General features: G+C 41.5%; 1 protein-coding gene across 1 annotated transcript; it reads right to left on the bottom strand.

The window, feature by feature from the left end:
- Window positions 1-397: 397 nt before the first annotated feature.
- LOC135523405 (noggin-3-like) lies at window positions 398-2,166 on the bottom strand. Its single transcript, XM_064950054.1, has one exon. It carries the CDS (start codon window positions 1,566-1,568, stop codon window positions 897-899), a length of 672 nt encoding a protein of 223 aa, XP_064806126.1. The 5' UTR covers window positions 1,569-2,166; the 3' UTR covers window positions 398-896.
- Window positions 2,167-18,999: the final 16,833 nt, after the last annotated feature.

Below are 18,999 nucleotides of genomic sequence, written 5' to 3' on the forward strand. Positions count from 1 at the left end.
CAAGAGGGAAGAGGCCCAAGAGGGAAGAGGCCCAAGAGGGAAGAGGACCAAAAGGGAAGAGGATCAAGAGGGAATAGGCCCAAGAGGGAAGAGGACCAAGAGGGAAGAGGATCAAGATGTGCCAATATCTGTAGCTACAGGACAGATGTTGAGAGCAGAAAAGTTCCATGTTAGACATGTATATGTGTGGTCAGCAGCTGAATAATCAAAGACAGTACACTAAAACTTTCCCTAAACTTTTCCCACAACCACAGTCTGCATAGTCTGTAAGGCCCATTTCTTTTTTTTCTTTTTTTATATAGTCTAAAAAAATCTGGCCAAATGTACTGCAATTTGAGGACAAAGGAGATGTAAACCAACAAAAGTTGTAACAAAACAAAAAGTCCTTCCCAAGTGTCATCTGTGTGGGTTTATTTGAACTGTGGCTACATGAAACATAAAGCATAAATAGGTTGGCAGGTACTGTCATTTTACATTACTTACCCACCAACTTTCCCTTTATCCAGTTTCACAAGCTCAATTTACATTTGGGCTAATTTTGCCATATCAGAGGTCAATAAAACCACGTATTTATTTGTTCTTCCCAAACAATGGAAAATAGCTGTTAAGTCCTTCAATAACAGTATTTTAATGGTTCGCAATGCGAAGTGCTCTTCTTCAATATAAATATAAAGATACATCGCATTCAAGATATGTTCAACAAATACAGTAGATGCTGGTTATATTGTAATAATAATACTGACCTTTCTACAAAGTGTGTCATCATAAAATTAAATGGCGCCACATACACATAAAATATACATTCTTACACTTGGCAGTGCATATAAAAAACAATCATGGAACTATGATTTTTTTTAAAGAAATAATAATAACAAAAAAAATCATTTCAGTTTATTTCAGTTCGAGCAGGAGCATTTGCACTCAGATATAATGGGGTACTGAACTGGTATCCAAGCGCATTTCAGACCTCCTTTTCTCTGCAGGCACCTCCATCTTAAGATCGTAAAATGGGCCGATTTGGCAGGTTTGCAAAGCATCCCTTCAGGGACCGAACAAGAACGCTTAGTGTAGCAGCTCCCCACCTTCACGTAGCGCGGCCAGAATCTGTTCCCGAGGTCGTTCCATGTATAAACAACTGGACAGAAGGTGTAAGACCACAGCCACAGTTGCAGCCTTCTTCTGAGTTTTTTACTGGGCTTGTGCTTCTTGCCTTGCTGGATCTCAAACTCAATGGCTTTGATCTCTTTGGGCATCGCGACGGATGGCTTCTGACGTATCTCCGAGTCGCCCAGGTCCTCGTTGCCCGAGTACTTGTCCTCTGGCGGGGTGATGGACATGAAGTGGGGGTCGAAGTGACTACCCAAGTTGGATCTTAGTTCGGTCTCGTTCAGGTCCCGTTCTTTCGGATCCAGGACAGGGTCTGGGTCCTCTTTGAGCTCCACTATAGGGAGAGTGTCGCTGGGGATGGGACGGAGGAGGTAGTAGTGTTGGCACATGCCCTCCTCTATCCTAAACCCGAGGGACAGAACCAGCATGGACATGGCCAGGAAACAGTACGAGTTATCCATATCTCTATCTGGTAACAATAGTTCCAAGTGATATAGAGTACAATATAAAAAGTAGAATCCTTGTACGGTAGAAACGATCTCCGTTTTCCCCCGGGGGTCGGTGTATATGTGAGAGAGTGCGTGAGGAGTCCCGTGGCACCCCGTAGTCCAGCGCCCGTCGTCACGCACGCGCTCCAACCGGTGATCTGTTTCTCAAACTCCGCAAAAAAACATGCCTCAAAAAGTTTCAGCTGGCTGGAATTTAGTCACCATAGCAACCGGTGATTGCAGTCTGAGAGAGGAAAGTTGATGCCCTGAGCCAGTGGAGAGTTTCGATGCGTAACTTTAGAGTCCATGACACGCGTCTGAATGGATAGAACGTAGCCCTTCACTGTTTTAACGAGGCAACAACAACAAAAACGCACATTCAAAGCACTTTCAACGAAAACGTGAAACCAGACCCAGCGGTGTCAGTAGCATGATTCGCCCTGGCTGCATTTCCACTGGGCTTTCCCGTGCGTAAAGTGTGTCAGGTCCTGGTTTCTCACTAGTCTTAGAGTTGGGTCCTGTTGGTTTCTGGGTGTCCGCATGTTGTCTAGGGCTAGATGATGCACTGGCCGTTGCCGGACACCAAACTGAGCCCCGCCTGGCTCAGACGATATATCCATGTGCGCGGTGATGTCATCCTCCCTCCCCACCACCAGCAAAACGCAGACATGAGTAAGCCTATAGCCCATATCTCTCCAAATGTATCGTTACAAACTTAATTGATGCGTTTTCCTAATAAAAATAAATATGACTGATGCACCCAAACCGGGCATATTATATTCTAGTGCAATAACACGTAATTGTCTTAGCTGTCTGATTCATCTCATACATTGAATACCAGCGGTGTCGTAAATCAAGGAACAGTTCAAGTTCAACAGCTGAGGTGCCGAAAGCCGTCTCTTCTAGACAGACAAACTGCAAGAGATTTTTTTAAATGATGGCTGGTGCCACAGCAATGTTTATTTTATATCTCTCTCTCCAGTTAGATGCTCTCAACGTGTGCTTAGACTCATCCAGGACGGGTGAGAGTGAGCAAAGTCCTCCTTTTCATTACCAATATTATTTATTATTTTCATTACCAATATTATATAACCTTTTCATTTGACATGGACGCCTTTATTGATTTTTTTTTCTCATTATTTTTGTCCCGGACACAAAGTGGACAAAGAGTTTAATTGACAAAAACATCCCTTTAAGGAAAACGCACATTATTTCACAAGTGCTGATGTGGATTTTCACATATGAAGTCCTGTGAAACGATGTTTTTTTTTAACAATTCGCATGTTTCACATAATAATTAATTAATAATGAGATTTCACAGGTGATGCCCTGCAAACAAAAATTTGTTGTATGCTTTTAACATAGTTTTCAACTTAAATGTTTGACATACATTACTACATCGTGTATGTTTATATATAAATGTAATGTCCTTACCTGAGATTTGAACACAAAGCCTCTTGATTCAAAGGATTCCAATCTTTCTGTTACACCACCATACCCATGTTGGTGACTGATTTCACCAGAGTATTTATACACTTCAGACTGAGTGCATTCCAGCTTTGTTTAAAGACAAATACACTAAATAAAAACTATTATATGTATCATAGAGATTCAGGAGGAACATTAAAACAGAATAATATGGGGGGGCTTCAAATAGGCCTAGGGAATGGCAAGGGAACTGTAGCCTACTGTTTAGATGGGTTAAATGGAAACTGACATCTGGATGCTGACTGTAGGTCTATAACCTCTATACATAGTCTTGATATTATCTGTAGGTCTATAACCTCTATACATAGTATTCATTCTAACTGTAGGTCTATAACCTCTATACATAGTCTTGATATTATCTGTAGGTCTATAACCTCTATACATAGCCTTGATATTAACTGTAGGTCTATAACCTCTATACATAGCCTTGATATTAACTGTAGGTCTATAACCTCTATACATAGCCTTGATATTAACTGTAGGTCTATAACCTCTATACATAGCCTTGATATTAACTGTAGGTCTATAACCTCTATACATAGCCTTGATATTAACTGTAGGTCTATAACCTCTATACATAGTCTTGATATTAACTGTAGGTCTATAACCTCTATACATAGCCTTGATATTAACTGTAGGTCTATAACCTCAATACATAGTCTTCATACTAACTGTAGGTCTATAACCTCTATACATAGCCTTGATATTATCTGTAGGTCTATAACCTCTATACAAAGCCTTGATATTAACTGTAGGTCTATAACCTCAATACATAGCCTTGATATTAACTGTAGGTCTATAACCTCTATACATAGTCTTGATATTAACTGTAGGTCTATAACCTCTATACATAGCCTTGATATTAACTGTAGGTCTATAACCTCTGTACATAGCCTTGATATTAACTGTAGGTCTATAACCTCTATACATAGCCTTGATATTAACTGTAGGTCTATAGCCTCTATACATAGCCTTGATATTAACTGTAGGTCTATAACCTCAATACATAGTATTCATACTAACTGTAGGTCTATAACCTCAATACATAGTATTCATACTATCTGTAGGTCTATAACCTCTATACATAGCCTTGATATTATCTGTAGGTCTATAACCTCTATACATAGTCTTGATATTAACTGTAGGTCTATAACCTCTATACATAGTCTTGATATTATCTGTAGGTCTATAACCTCTATACATAGTCTTGATATTAACTGTAGGTCTATAACCTCTATACATAGCCTTGACATTAACTGTAGGTCTATAACCTCTATACATAGCCTTGATATTATCTGTAGGTATATAACCTCTATACATAGTCTTGATATTAACTGTAGGTATAGAACCTCTTACATAGCCTTGACATTAACTCCTGCCGAATAAAGCCTTTCTTGCAGTAAAATGATAGATGTACCCCGAATGTAGACTAAAGGAGTGGAGAAATATGATTTCTTTCATTCAGCATCTTGAGAGAATGTGAATGTGCAGTTAAATACCGTCTGTAGAGTTGCTGGCTTTATCAGAATCATAAAAGCTTATATTACTTCAACCACATAAAATATGCATCCAATGCCGAACTGAAATCTTATCAGAACCATGTTGGGTCGTTTTTACAGATTTCTATTTCCTGACAACCGGCCAAACTGATGTATTTTGGAAATTTGTACAGAACGTCTTTCAAGTTCTTTTTCAGTTATTTCATTTTATCCCCGGTACCCAGTGGTGATTGTAGCTTGTACATCTTTGTGGAGTAAACAGTTAATTCAGCCTCATATCCTGCCTTAAAAAAACATGGCTGACTTGCTTAAACAAATGTGGTTTCTACTGACAATTGAGATGTACAAACTATGGCATAAGGGAACGATGAGCGCAGATAAGAGGCAATCCGTAATTTTAAGACATTAATGAGAGAGCTAGGACTGACATAGCTTTAAATATTTGTCCAGCACTTTTGAAATGTTCAGCGACAGAATTCAGAATATGGGCCGTTCTTACAGTTTTCTTCCTGTACACCAAGTCAGAACCGTAAGATAAATAAAGGGGGCATATAAGCAGACAATGAAAGCTCCGACAATATTTGATGATGACATTTTTCTAGAACAGGCTATAGGCTACATGTGCACCACCAAGTAAGAATAGAAGGCTACGTTGTGAGGGGGAACGGGACCAGGGTGAGGGTGAGGCACATGGGCTACTAACAGCTTACCACACAACATACACTTAGTTTGACTTTCTTAGTTACAGTATACACATCTCCCTATCATCAAAGTCTGCCATTCTCTGGATGTATGGTGCTTTCAAGACAACTGGGAAATATGGAAAAAAACAAGGTTGAATCATTACGTTAGTGATCTTCAGGTCGGAGCTCTAGAAAGAGGTTTGAGTTCCCGACCTGGAATTCTGAGTTGGATGACCGTGTAAAATGTATTTTCCCATTTGGAGCTCTTTTGTCTCAGAGTTTGCAATTGTCTTAAAATCACTTAAGTCTGTTGCATGTGAATGTGGATCCTTTCAAGCTTGGAAAAGAGACCCTTAAACCCAGACTTGGACCACACACCCACTCCACTGAATAGCAGGCAAGTGATTGCTTTTGCAATGCTTGCAGTTAGCCACTGATTCCTTCCAAACCACTCATTGTTGAATTTACAATTTGCAACTTTTTGTGTCATGTTTTTGTCCAATGGCCGATGAGCACCAATACGTTTTATCTATAATTTCTCTTCATCATGACAAGGATTGAAAAGGATTTGCCAGAAGATTATCAACTTGATTCATGAGGATGACTGCTTGTTTAGCTAAGATTTTGAAAGTATGAGTCCAATCAAAGCTACAGTACATATAACGTGATATGACATCATTTTACCTGTAGCCAATGACTTTGAGCCTTCTTGGATGAGAACTTCTAATGTAACTCTATGACAGTACCCAAGGGTCCTTAGATTTTTTTTAGCTCTCCCCGTAGATTTTGCGGTGATGTAGTGTCCCAATGAGTGACAGAACACTGAGCCAATCATGGCGCAACGAGAGAACATTACCAACCCCTATTCTCCATATTTCCCACTGGCTGCTCCACCATTACAGAAAGCAAAGAGCTAGGCTGAAACACCTGAATTTTGGCCTGAATGACAGGTCGCCACTGCCAAAACCTAAACGTTTTTGCTCCACGAAGAACCAAAGATGACAGAGAACTTTACCGATGTCAGCTAGATTGAAGAATTAATTCTATCAATTTATTACAATATTCTGGGCAACATATAATGACAGAAGAGACGCTGCATGTATCTAATTAAATAAAAGTTAAACAAATAGCTTACCTAAATGTCGGATATTAAAAGCAGAAATATATCTATATCAGACAACAAGAAAATCCTGCATCCCCTGTGAAAAAAAATATTCCGCAATCTCTGACTGTAGACTACAAGACATTCTCTATATTTGCAGGTTAGCGTCAGTGCAGGCCTCAGATATTCACTTTATCACATATAGGCCTAGTTTGGAGGTTATGGATGGGTTATTAACAATTGCAGCTGAACAAACAGCTGCCTGCGCAACACCACAGCATACCTCAGATCCAGAGGTTGTGAGTTCAAATCCCAGGAGGGGTCTTGTTTTTACTGAACCGTGATAGTACATGGAATTGCACATTTGAAAATGTGAATCACATGTGAAGTGTTTCAAAAACACATACTCACATGTGAAATGTCACATGTGAGTGTTCCAAAAACAGTTTTCACATGATTTCACAAGTTTGTATAAGGTAGTTGTTGTGAAATTGGTAGATTAAAAGCTCTTAAAGCTAGGAGGCAGAATTTTCACTTTTGGATAAATAGCGTGCCCAATTTCAATTTCCTGCTACTCATGCCAACAATATAAGATATACATATCATTCATAGATTTGGATAGAAAACACTCTGACGTTTCTATAACTGTTTGAATCATGTCTGTTAGTATAACAGAACTTATGTAGCAGGCAAAACCCCGAGGACTAACTGTTCAGAATGTTTTTCCCCCCTTTCTGTTCCCTATATTGTCTTTGCCGTTGGATATTTAATAAGAACCTATTTCAGTTCCTACCGCTTCCACTGGATGTCGCCAGTCTTTGGAATATGGTTGAGGTTATTCCTTTGTGATATGAAGAAGTAGGCCAACTCGGAACTGGGGCCACTTTTGTGAGTTGAGCAAGACGTGAAAAGCAGTGCTGGTTTCTTTCCTTTCCTGTATTGAATACAGATTGCCCCGTCTACAATTTGATCGATTATTAATGTTTAAAAATACCTAATATTGTATTGCAAAAGTAGTTTGAAATATTTTGGCAAAGTTTATAGGGAACTTTTGAAATATTTTGTAGTGATGTTGCGTTTTTGTAAGCTGTTTTTTTTTCTGGATCCAACGCGCTTTATAAATGGACATTTTCGATATATATGGACGGAATTAATCAAACAAAATGACCAATTGTGATGTTTATGGGACATATTGGAGTGCCAACAAAAGAAGCTCATCAAAGGTAAGGCATGATTTATATTTTATTTCAGCGTTTTGTGTAGCGCCTGCAGGGTTGAAATAAGCATTTCTAAAATCTGACATGTTGGCTGGATTCACAACGAGTGTAGCTTTAATTGAGTATCTTACATGTGTGATTTAATGAAAGTTTGAATTTTATAGCATTTTATTTGAATCTGGCGCTCTGCATTTCCCCCAGCAATTGGCCAGTTGAGACGCTAGCGTCTCCCCTATCCATAAGAGGGCGTGAAAATAGTGCCCTCTAGCATTATTGACCAACTGAATTGACCTCAACATCATTTAGCACACTTGGGACACAACCACACCTGAACTCACAACCTCTTAGGTGACAGTCACCTGAATGTCCTGCTACACCACCAGGTCTGTGGTTATGACAGAGATCGTCCACAGATTTAATGGCAACAATACATTTCTGCACTTTGCTAAAAGTTGCCCTGAATCAAAACAATAATTGTGAGATTATCTGACAAAACCAACTTTAACAGTAGCAGTGCTTGACATGGTCACAAAGTCACACCGTTCCTATTGGCGTTAGAAGTTCAGAACAAGAAAGTGTAGGCTATATGGAAATAATGACACTCGAATTGAAATTCGTTAAAGAAAAGAATGTGGATTTCTATCATTCTTATTGAGGTGTAGATTACATATCACATTCCAGTGTTCCAATTTATAAATGAGGCTGCATGGGATTTCTCTTAACTCCGTGCAGCCAAAGGCAATTTCAGCTTCAGGTATAATGCCAGAGACACTTGTGGATTTGACAGCTCTAACGCAGTTCCACCTCTGACACTGCCAAAACAACAGCTATGCGGGTGTCCGCTAGAATGAATCTGATCAAATCTTGCTTTAAGCATAAAGTGCCTTCAGAAATGCCCCTTGACTTAATCCACATTAGGTACAATCATTACTGCACTTTAAAATGTACCACCAGATCTGTGAGCGTGAAAAAGATATGGCCACAGAGTTATTGGCAAGAATATAGTTCTGTACATGGCTAAAAGCAACCAAAAATCAAATCAAAAGTTGTCCAATGCATTCCCAAACAAGAGGCTGCACGTTCAAATCTTCAAAGAATGAATGTATACTTTAAATCATGTGTTCTTGAGCACTGCTAGTCTGTGGCCATTTCTTTTTCACGGTCACTGATCTGGTGCTCTAACTCCCATTTAAGTCCTATTTGTGGTCACAGTACAAGATTGTACAGTAGTTGAAATCAGAATAGAGCAGCACACTGTCATTAAATGGGAATAACACCAAGTTGTTGAAAATATTTACTTTATTTTTACTGCAAATTTAGGCAAAGTGCAGAAATGGATTCTTGCCAATCTCCATTCCGTCTAAAGAGACAACCCCCAGGTGGTAAGGGTGGGTAACAACACATCCGCCATGCTGACACTCAACACGGGGGCCCTTCAGGGGTGCATGCTCAGTCCACTCCTGTACTCCCTGTTCACTCATGACTGTATGGTCAGGCACGACTCCAACACCATCATCGAGTTTGCCGATGAGACAACAGTAGGCCTGATCACCAACAACGATGAGATGCCTATAGGGAGGAGGTCAGAGACCTGGCCGTGTGGTGGCAGAATAACAATCTCTACCTCATCGTGATCAAGACAAAGGAGATGATTGTGGATTACAGGAAAAGGAGGCCCGAGCAAACGCACATTCTCATCAATGGGGCTGCAGTGGAGCGGGTTGAGAACTTCAAGTTTCTTGGTGTCACCAACAAACTATCTCGGTCCAAACACACCAAGACAGAGGGCACGACAAAGCCTATTCCCCCTCAGGAGACTGAAAATATTTGGCATAATCCTCAAAAGGTTCTACAACTGCACCAGTGAGAGCATCCTGGCTGGTTGCATCACTGCCTGATGTGGCAACTGCTCGACCTCAGACCGCAAAGCACTACTGTTCACCCCGCTATCATCCAGAAGGCGAGGTCAGTACAGGTGCATCGAAGTTGGGACCGAGAGACTGAAAAACAGCTTCTATCTCAAGGCCATCAGGCTGTTATACAGCCACCACTAACATTGAGTGGCTGCTGCCAACACACTGACTCAACTCCAGCCACTTTAATAATGGGAATTGATGGGAAATGATGTCAAATATATCACTAGACACTTCAAACAATGCTACCTAATATAATGTTTACATACCCTACATTATTCATCTCATATGTATACGTATATACTGTACACTATATCATCTACTGCATCTTTATGTAATACATGTATCACTAGCCATTTTAACTATGCCACTTTGTTTACATACTCATCTCATATGTATATACTGTACTCGATACCATCTACTGTATCTTGCCTATGCTGCTCTTTACCATCACTCATTCATATATCTTTATGTACATATTCTTTATCCCATTATACACACAAGTGTAAGACAGTAGTTTTGGAATTGTTAGTTAGATTACTTGTTGGTTATTACTGCATTGTCGGAACTAGAAGCACAAGCATTTCGCTACACTCGCATTAACATCTGCTAACCATGTGTATGTGACAAATAAAATTTGATTTGATTTGATTTTATCACTGGGGCCAAGCTTGCTGCCATCTAGGACCTATATACCAGGCGGTGTCAGAGGAAGGCCCTAAAAATTGTCAAAGACGTCAGCCATCCTAGTCATAGACTTTTGTCTCTGCTACAGCACGGCAAGCGGTACCAGAGTGCTAGAGTCTAGGTCCAGAAGACTTCTTAACAGCTTCTCTCCCCAAGCCATAACACTCCTGAACAGCTAATCAAAGGGCTACCCAGACCCCTCTTTTCTGCTGTTGCTACTCTCTGTTTATTATCTATGCATAGTCACTTTAATTCTACCTACATGTACATATTACCTCAACTAACCGGTGCCCCCGCACATTGACTCTGTACTGGTATTCCCTGTATATAGCCTCCACATTGACTCTGTACTGGTACCCCCTGTATATAGCCTCCACATTGACTCTATACTGGTACCCCCTGTATATAGCCTCCACATTGACTCTGTACTGGTACCCCCTGTATATAGCCTCCACATTGACTCTATACTGGTACCCCCTGTATATAGCCTCCACATTGACTCTGTACTGGTATTCCCTGTATATAGCCTCCACATTGACTCTGTACCGTAATACCCTGTATATAGCCTCCACATTGCCTCTGTACCGGTACCCCCTGTATATAGCCTCCACATTGACTCTGTACTGGTACCCCCTGTATATAGCCTCCACATTGACTCTGTACTGGCACCCCTTGTATATAGCCTCCACATTGACTCTGTACTGGCACCCCCTGTATATAGCCTCCACATTGACTCTGTACTGGCACCCCCTGTATATAGCCTCCACATTGACTCTGTACTGGTACCCCCTGTATATAGCCTCCACATTGACTCTGTACTGGCACCCCCTGTATATAGCCTCCACATTGACTCTGTACTGCTATTCCCTGTATATAGCCTCCACATTGACTCTGTACTGGTACCCCCTGTACATAGCCTCCACATTGACTCTGTACTGGTATTCCCTGTATATAGCCTCCACATTGACTCTGTACTGGTACCCCCTGTATATAGCCTCCACATTGACTCTGTACTGGTACCCCCTGTATATAGCCTCCACATTGACTCTGTACTGGCACCCCCTGTATATAGCCTCCACATTGACTCTGTACTGGTATTCCCTGTATATAGCCTCCACATTGACTCTGTACTGGTATTCCCTGTATATAGCCTCCACATTGACTCTGTACTGGTATTCCCTGTATATAGCCTCCACATTGACTCTGTACTGGTATTCCCTGTATATAGCCTCCACATTGACTCTGTACTGGGACCCCCTGTATATAGCCTCCACATTGACTCTGTACTGGTATTCCCTGTATATAGCCTCCACATTGACTCTGTACTGATATTCCCTGTAGCCTCATAATTGTTATTTTACTGCTGCTCTTTAATTATTTGTTACATTATTTTCTATTTTTCTACTTCTACGTCTATTTCTTTACATGACACATTTTCTTCTTAACTTCTTAAAGCATTGTTGGTTAAGAGCTTGTAAGTAAGCATTTAACTGTTGTATTTGACACGTGACGAATAAAATTGGATTTAATTTGATATCTGGTAGTGCAACAGGAACTTTAGGTAGCTACTGACCAACAAGTTGTGAGTTCAAATCCCAAGTGAGGTTGAGTCTAAATTCACGGAAACCATGTGTTTGATGCCCTTACCCGTTCCAGCCATTAGCACGAGCTGTCATCCCCAATTAAGTTGCCACCGACCTCCAGTTGTGTAGTTTTGTGTTATGTTGGCATTTTTCATCTCCGTTTTGTCACATTTATTTCACATTAATTTCACATGGGATAATGTTTTATGTTTTATGTTATGTTATCACTTGTGTAGTTTTATGTTATCACATGTTGCTTGACATCACATTCAATAAATGCGTTTTTTCGGAAGAGATGTGTCAAAAAGATGAAACAATATAACAGGCTGACATTGTTAAAAACCTATATTTTATAGGCGCAGTTAAATTCCGAGTGTAATAATTTAACGGCGGAAGTAAAGAAAAAGTAGGCTCCATCCCTTTATTCAACGGTGACAATTCAATGAGTCAGACTGACTTCCATGGAGCCGCGCACACGGCCTGACGCACGCTGCCTTCTCCCGCCAGAAGGCAAACCATTGGAATGTTTGCGCATGTAGTAAAGGTTGAATTATGGCCCAGATAAAAAAACAACTCATGTCTACGACGCTAATGCTGAAAACTCCAGCGCCCAGATAAAGGGGCGACTGTGCTCTCTGCTCGACCGCACGAGACAGGGACAAATATGCTCTAGAATTTCAGGAACTTGTTAAAGTTCCAGCTGCGAGGTCTGTGGCGACCTGACCACGGGAATGAATTTCTCCCTGTAGCGTTATTTCATGGTGACAACTCACTGACACGATGTAGTAGGCTACTAGACAGGCTCTGCCACACTCACATAGTGTGGTGGCAATGGATTTGTTTTTATAGTCCTATAAATTCTAGATATCTAATTAGCCTAACATAGTCAAATCATTGAGGTGTCAAAACTGTTGAATGGAAATGATGAAAATTCCCATCATTGCATAGGGCCTACATCTTTCTCATAATGCCTACTTTAAATAAATGGTTGCACAATTCTAATCCGAAATGTGAATAGACATAGGTGCCTACATATTGACTGACTGACTTTCTACACGAGGAGGAGGGGAAAGAGAACCACTTCTCCCAATGTTTAAAGTTCTGTTTTGCTCCTTTTTTTATTTATTTATTTTATTTCACCTTTATTTAACCAGGTAGCCTGGTTGAGAACAAGTTCTCATTTACAATTGCGACCTGGCCAAGATAAAGCAAAGCAGTTTGACACATACAACGACACAGAGTTACACATGGAGTAAAACAAACATACAGTCAATAATACAGTATAAACAAGTCAATATAAGATGTGAGCAAATGAGGGAGGTAAAGGCAAAAAAAGGCCATGGTGGCAAAGTAAATACAATATAGCAAGTAAATCACTGGAATGGTAGATTTGCAATGGAAGAATGTGCAAAGTAGAAATAAAAATAAAAAAACAGATTGTGTAACTTCCTCTCTTGCTCTTTTTAAATTGACCTTGGCCTCATTGTCTGGCCTAGTAGTATGACAGTATGTGAATAGTGAATGGCCTATGCTTCTTAAAGCCCACTAAGGTCAATGTCTGCCCCTGTGGAAATCAAATTAGCATAATACAAACATCCCTATAAAAATATGTCAGTTTATTAAGATAGAGATATGTTTTTTTTTGCACTTCTGTGACAGAGCTAGTGCTGTGTTTGTCAGATGATGAGACAGCCGGAAAATCGGTTTGGCCTACAAACTATTATGACCCCTCTATGGAAAGATGAAACTCGACCACGATGGTGTTCTCCATTTCTCTCTGTGACCCCCACAAGCGTCTTTGGACTCTTCTGAAGTCAGTCCAGCTGACCTGCCTACTTCCGTCCGAACAGTTTGGGCTACACATCAATATGAGGTGAGACTCTCACAAGCATGTACATCTGTTGTTTTGATCGAGGGCTCCAACAAGTGGAAGGAAGTACAGTGCATTTGGAGAGTATTCAGACCCCTTTACGTTTTCAACATTTTGTTACGTTACAGCCTTATTCTAAAATTATTCACATTGTTTTCCCCCTCATCAATCTACACACAATACCCCATATAGACAAAGGAAAAACAGGTTTTTATTTTGTTTGGCAAAAAAAATAAAAAGATCACATTTACATAAGTATTAAGACCCTTTAGTTAGTACTTTGTTTAAGCACCTTTGGCAGCGATTACAGGTTTGAGTCTTCTTGGCTATGACGGTACAAGGTTGGTACACCTGTATTTGGGGAGTTTCTCCCATTCTTCTCTGCAGATCGTCTCAAGCTCTGTCAGGTTGGATGGGGAGCGTCACTGCACAGCTATTTTCAGGTCTCTCCAGAGATGTTCGACCGGGTTCAAGTCAGCTCTCTGGCTGTGCCACTCAGGACATTGAGACTTATCCCGAAGCCACTCCTGCGTTATCTTGGCTGTGTGCTTAGGGTCGTTGGCCTGTTGGGAGATGAACCTTTGCCCCAGTCTGAGGTCCTGAGCGCTCTGCAGCAGGTTTTCATCAATGACCTCTCTGTGCTTTGCTCCGTTCATCTTTCCCTTGATCCTGACTAGTCTTCCCATCCCTGCCGTTGAAAAACATCCCCACAGCATGATGCTGCCACCACCATGCTTCACTGTAGGGATGGTGTCAGGTTTCCTTCAGACGTGACGCTTGGCATTCAGGCCAGAGTTTAATCTTATTTTCATCGGACCAGAGAATCTTGTTTCTCATGGTCTGAGAGTCCTTTAGATTACTTTTGGCAAACTGCTGCAAATATGGTTGTCCTTCTGGAAGGTTCTCCCATCTCCTCAGAGGAACCCTGGAACTCTGTCAGAGTGACCATCAGGTTCATGGTCTCCTCCCTGACCCAGGCCCTTCTCCCCCGATTGTTCACCTTGGCTGGGTGGCCAGCTCTAGGAAGAGTCTTGGTGGTTCCAAACTTCTTCCATCTAAGAATGATGGAGGCCACAGTGTTCTTGGGGACCTTCATTGCTGCAGACATTTTTTGGTAGCCTTCCCCAGATCTGTGCCTTGACACAATCCTGTCTCGGAGCACTACGGACAATTCCTTCGAACTCATGGCTAGGTTTTTGCTCTGACATGCAATGACAACTGTGGGACCTTATATAGACATATGTGTGCCTTTCCAAATCATATCCAATCAATTGAATTTACCACAGGTGGACTTTTTAATTTTTTTAAATTTCACCTTTTTTAACCAGGTAGGCTAGTTGAGAACAAGTTCTCATTTGCAACTGCTACCTGGCCAAGATAAATGATAGCAATTCGACACATACAACAACACAGACTTACACATGGAATAAACAAAACATACAGTGAATAATACAGTAGAAAACTTGAAAACAAAACGTCTTTATACAGTCAGTGCAAATGAGGTAACATAAGGGAGTTAAGTCAATAAGTAGGCCATGGTGGCGAAGTAATTACAATATAGCAATTAAACATTGGGATGGTAGATGTGCAGAAGATGAATGTGTAAGTATAGATACTGGGGTGCAAAGGAGCAAAATGAATAAATAAATACAGTATGGATGAGGTAGATAGATGGGCTGTTTACAGATGGGCTATGTACAGGTGCAGTGATCTGTGAGCTGCTCTGACAGCTGGTGCTTAAAGCAAGTGAGGGAGATATGAGTCTCCAGCTTCAGTGATTTTTGCAGTTCGTTCCAGTCATAGGCAGCAGAGAACTGGAAGGAGAGGCGACCAAAGTAGGAATTGGCTTTGGGAGTGACCATTTAGATATACCTGCTAGAGCGCGTGCTACGTGTGGGTGCTGCTATGGTGACCAGTGAGCTGAGATAAGGCGGGGCTTTACCTAGCAGAGACTTGTAGATAACCTGTAGCCAGTGGGTTTTGCGACGTGTATGAAGCCAGGGCCAACCAACAAGAGCGTACAGGTCGCAGTGGTATGTAGTGTCTGGGGATTTGGTGACAAAACAGATGTCACTGTGATAGACGGCATTCAATTTGTTGAGTAGAGTGTTGGAGGCTATTTTATAGATGACATCGCAGAAGTCGAGGATCGGTAGGATGGTCTGTTTTACGAGGGTATGTTTGGCGATATAGGAAACCGATTCTAGATTTAATTTTGGAATGGAGCTGCCTCTTGATACTCCCCATCCCGGATCCGGGATCGTGAATAAATCCTCAGGCTCATTAGCATAACGCAATGTTAACGATTTCTGAAAATCGCAAATAAAATGAAAATAAAGCGCCTGCTCTCAAGCTTAGCCTTTTCTTAACAACACTGTCATCTCAGATTTTCAAAATATGCTTTTGAACCATAGCAATTCACTAATTTGTGTAAGAGTATGCAAAGCTAGCTTAGCATTTTGAGTAGCATTTAGCACGCAACATTTTCACAAAAACCAGATAACCAAATAAATAAAATCATTTACCTTTGAAGAGCTTCGGATGTTTTCAATGAGGAGACTCGGTTACATAGCAAATGTTCAGTTTTTCCTGAAAGAATCTTTGTGTAGGAGAAATCGCTCCGTTTTGTACATCACATTTGGCTACCGAAACGAACCGAAAATTCAGTCACCAACAACGTCAAACTTTTTCCGAATTAACTCCATAATATCGACCGAAACATGGCAAACGTTGTTTGGAATCAATCCTCAAGGTGTTTTTTCACATATCTCTTCATTGATATGCAGTTCGTGGAAGCCTGCTTCCCCCTCAGAATCGCATGGAAAAATACCAGCAGCTGAAAAAGACGCACCAATTTCGACGGAGGACACTGGGCGGACACCTGGAAAATGTAGTCTCTTATGGTCAATCTTCCAATGATATGCCTACAAATACGTCACAATGCTGCAAACACCTTGGGGAAACGGCAGAAAGGGCAGGCTCATTCCTCTCGCATTCACAGCCATATAAGGAGACAATGGAAAACGGAGCCTCAAAAATCCTGCTGGTTTCCTGGATGGCGTTTCATCTTGGTTTTGCCTGTAGCTCCCGTTCTAGGGCACGCACAGAGAATATCTTTGCAGTTCTGGAAACGTCAGAGTGTTTTCTTTCCAAAGCTATCAATTATATGCATAGTCGAGCATCTTTTTGTGACAAAATATTGTGCTTAAAACGGGCACGTCTTTTTATCCAAAAATGAAATAGCGCCCCCATAGCATCAAGAGGTTAATGTTAGTCTGGAAGGAGAGTTTACGGTCTAACCAGACACCTAGGTATTTGTAGTTGTCCACATATTCTAAGTCAGTACCATCCAGAGTAGTGGTGTTGGACGGGCGGGCAGGTGCGGGCAGTGATCGATTGAATAGCATGCATTTAGTTTTACTTGCATTTAAGAGCAGTTGGAGGCCACGGAAGGAGAGTTGTATGGCATTGAAGCTCATCTGGAGGTTAGTTAACTCAGTGTCCAAAGAGTGTCAAAGGCACATTTTTCGAAGTAGAAGCTTGAATTGTTTTAGTCCAGACCTGGATAGTAAGACATAACTCTGCAGGCTATCTTTGCAGTAGATTGCAACACTGCCCCCTTTGACAGTTCTTTCTTGGCGGAAAATGTTATAGTTAGCGATGGAGATTTCAGGGTTTTTGGTGGTTTTCCTAAGCCAGGATTCAGACACGGCTAAAACATCCGGGTTGGCAGAGTGTGCTAAAGCAGTGAGTAAAACAAACTTAGGGAGGAGGCTTCTAATGTTAACATGCATGAAACCAGGGCTTTTACGGTTATAGGAGTCAATAAATGTGAGCACCTGGTTAGTGGGAGTGGAGCTAGGCACTGGTGGGACCTGGATTAACCTCTACATCAGCAGAGGAACAGAGGAGAAGTAGGATAAGGGTATGGCTAAAGGCTATACGACCTGGCCGCCTAGAACGTTCGGAACAGAGAGTGAATGGAGCAGATTTCTGGGCACGATAGCATAGATTCAAGGCACAGTGTACAGACAAAGAAAGGTAAGGTAGGATGTGAGTACATTGGAGCTAAACCTAGGCATTGAGTAATGATGAGAGATGTATCGTCTCTAGAGACATTTAAACCAGGTGATGTCATCACATATGTAGGAGGTGGGAGCAACATGGTTGGTTAAGGCATATTGAGCAGGGCTAGAGGCTCTACATTGAAATAAGACAGTAATCACTAACCAGGACAATAATGGACGAGGCATATTGATATTAGAGAGAGGCATGCCTCGCCAAGTGATCATATGGGTCCAGTGATTGTTTGGGCTGGCATGGGACACTGCGATTCAGACAGTTAGCAGGCTGGGGCTAACAAGCTAGCAGTTAGCAGACTGGGGCTAGCAAGGTAGCAGTTAGCAGACCGTGGTTAGCAAGCAAGCAGTTAGGAGACCGGCGCTAGCAAGCTAGCAGTTAGCAGAAGGGCCTTTGGGGGACGTCTCGATGGAGGTAAGTCTGTTTTTCCTCCTCGTGCGGTGACGTCGATAGACCAGTCATGGGTTAGAAGGGTTCCAAGTAGCTCTAGATAGCTAGCAGGCCACGTTTAGCAGAATGGGCCTTCAGCGGACGTCGCGCCTGAGGGGCCTGTTGACATCCAGTCGTAGAGGATTGGCGGGGTTCCATGCCCCGTACCGGCAGTATAAGGGGTCCAGATATTGTAGCCCAGGAGTGGGCTTCGGTGGTAGCCCAAAATGTGGAGAAAAAAATCAAGGAGTCTGAATACTTTCCGAATGCAGTGTATATATATGGACACTGTTTAGTGCCAAAAACATGTAAAACAAACAACAACAAATGTTTCCTTATATGTCTCAGATATAGGACAGACACTTCAGAACAAACTTTCTATTGAGTTTTTGGGGGAACTATCTGTTGTTCCAAGTTGTGAATCTGTTATTAAATGTGTTTGTGTTTGCTAATTTGATTTACACAACATGCCTACCACTTTGAAGATGCAAAGACTTAGACTTTGAAACAAACAAGAAATAAGTGAAACTTGAGCGTGCATAGCCATTCACCCCCCCCAAAGCCTACTCTACTTTGTAGAGCCACCTTTTGCAGAAATTACAGCTGCACATCTCTTCGGGTATGTCTTTATAAGCTTGGCACATCTAGCCACTGGGATTTTTGCCCATATTTCAGGGCAAAGCTGCTCCAGCTCCTTCAAGTTGGATGGGTTCTGCTGGTGTACAGCAATCTCTCAGTCATAACACAGATTCTCAATTGGATTGAGGTCTGGGCTTTGACTAGGCCATTCCAAGACATTTACATGTTTCCCCTTAAACTCCTCGAGTGTTGCTTTAGCAGTATGCTTAGGGTC

This window comes from Oncorhynchus masou, chromosome 31 (assembly GCF_036934945.1).
Source record: "Oncorhynchus masou masou isolate Uvic2021 chromosome 31, UVic_Omas_1.1, whole genome shotgun sequence".
In the NCBI taxonomy this organism is placed as follows: domain Eukaryota; kingdom Metazoa; phylum Chordata; class Actinopteri; order Salmoniformes; family Salmonidae; genus Oncorhynchus; species Oncorhynchus masou.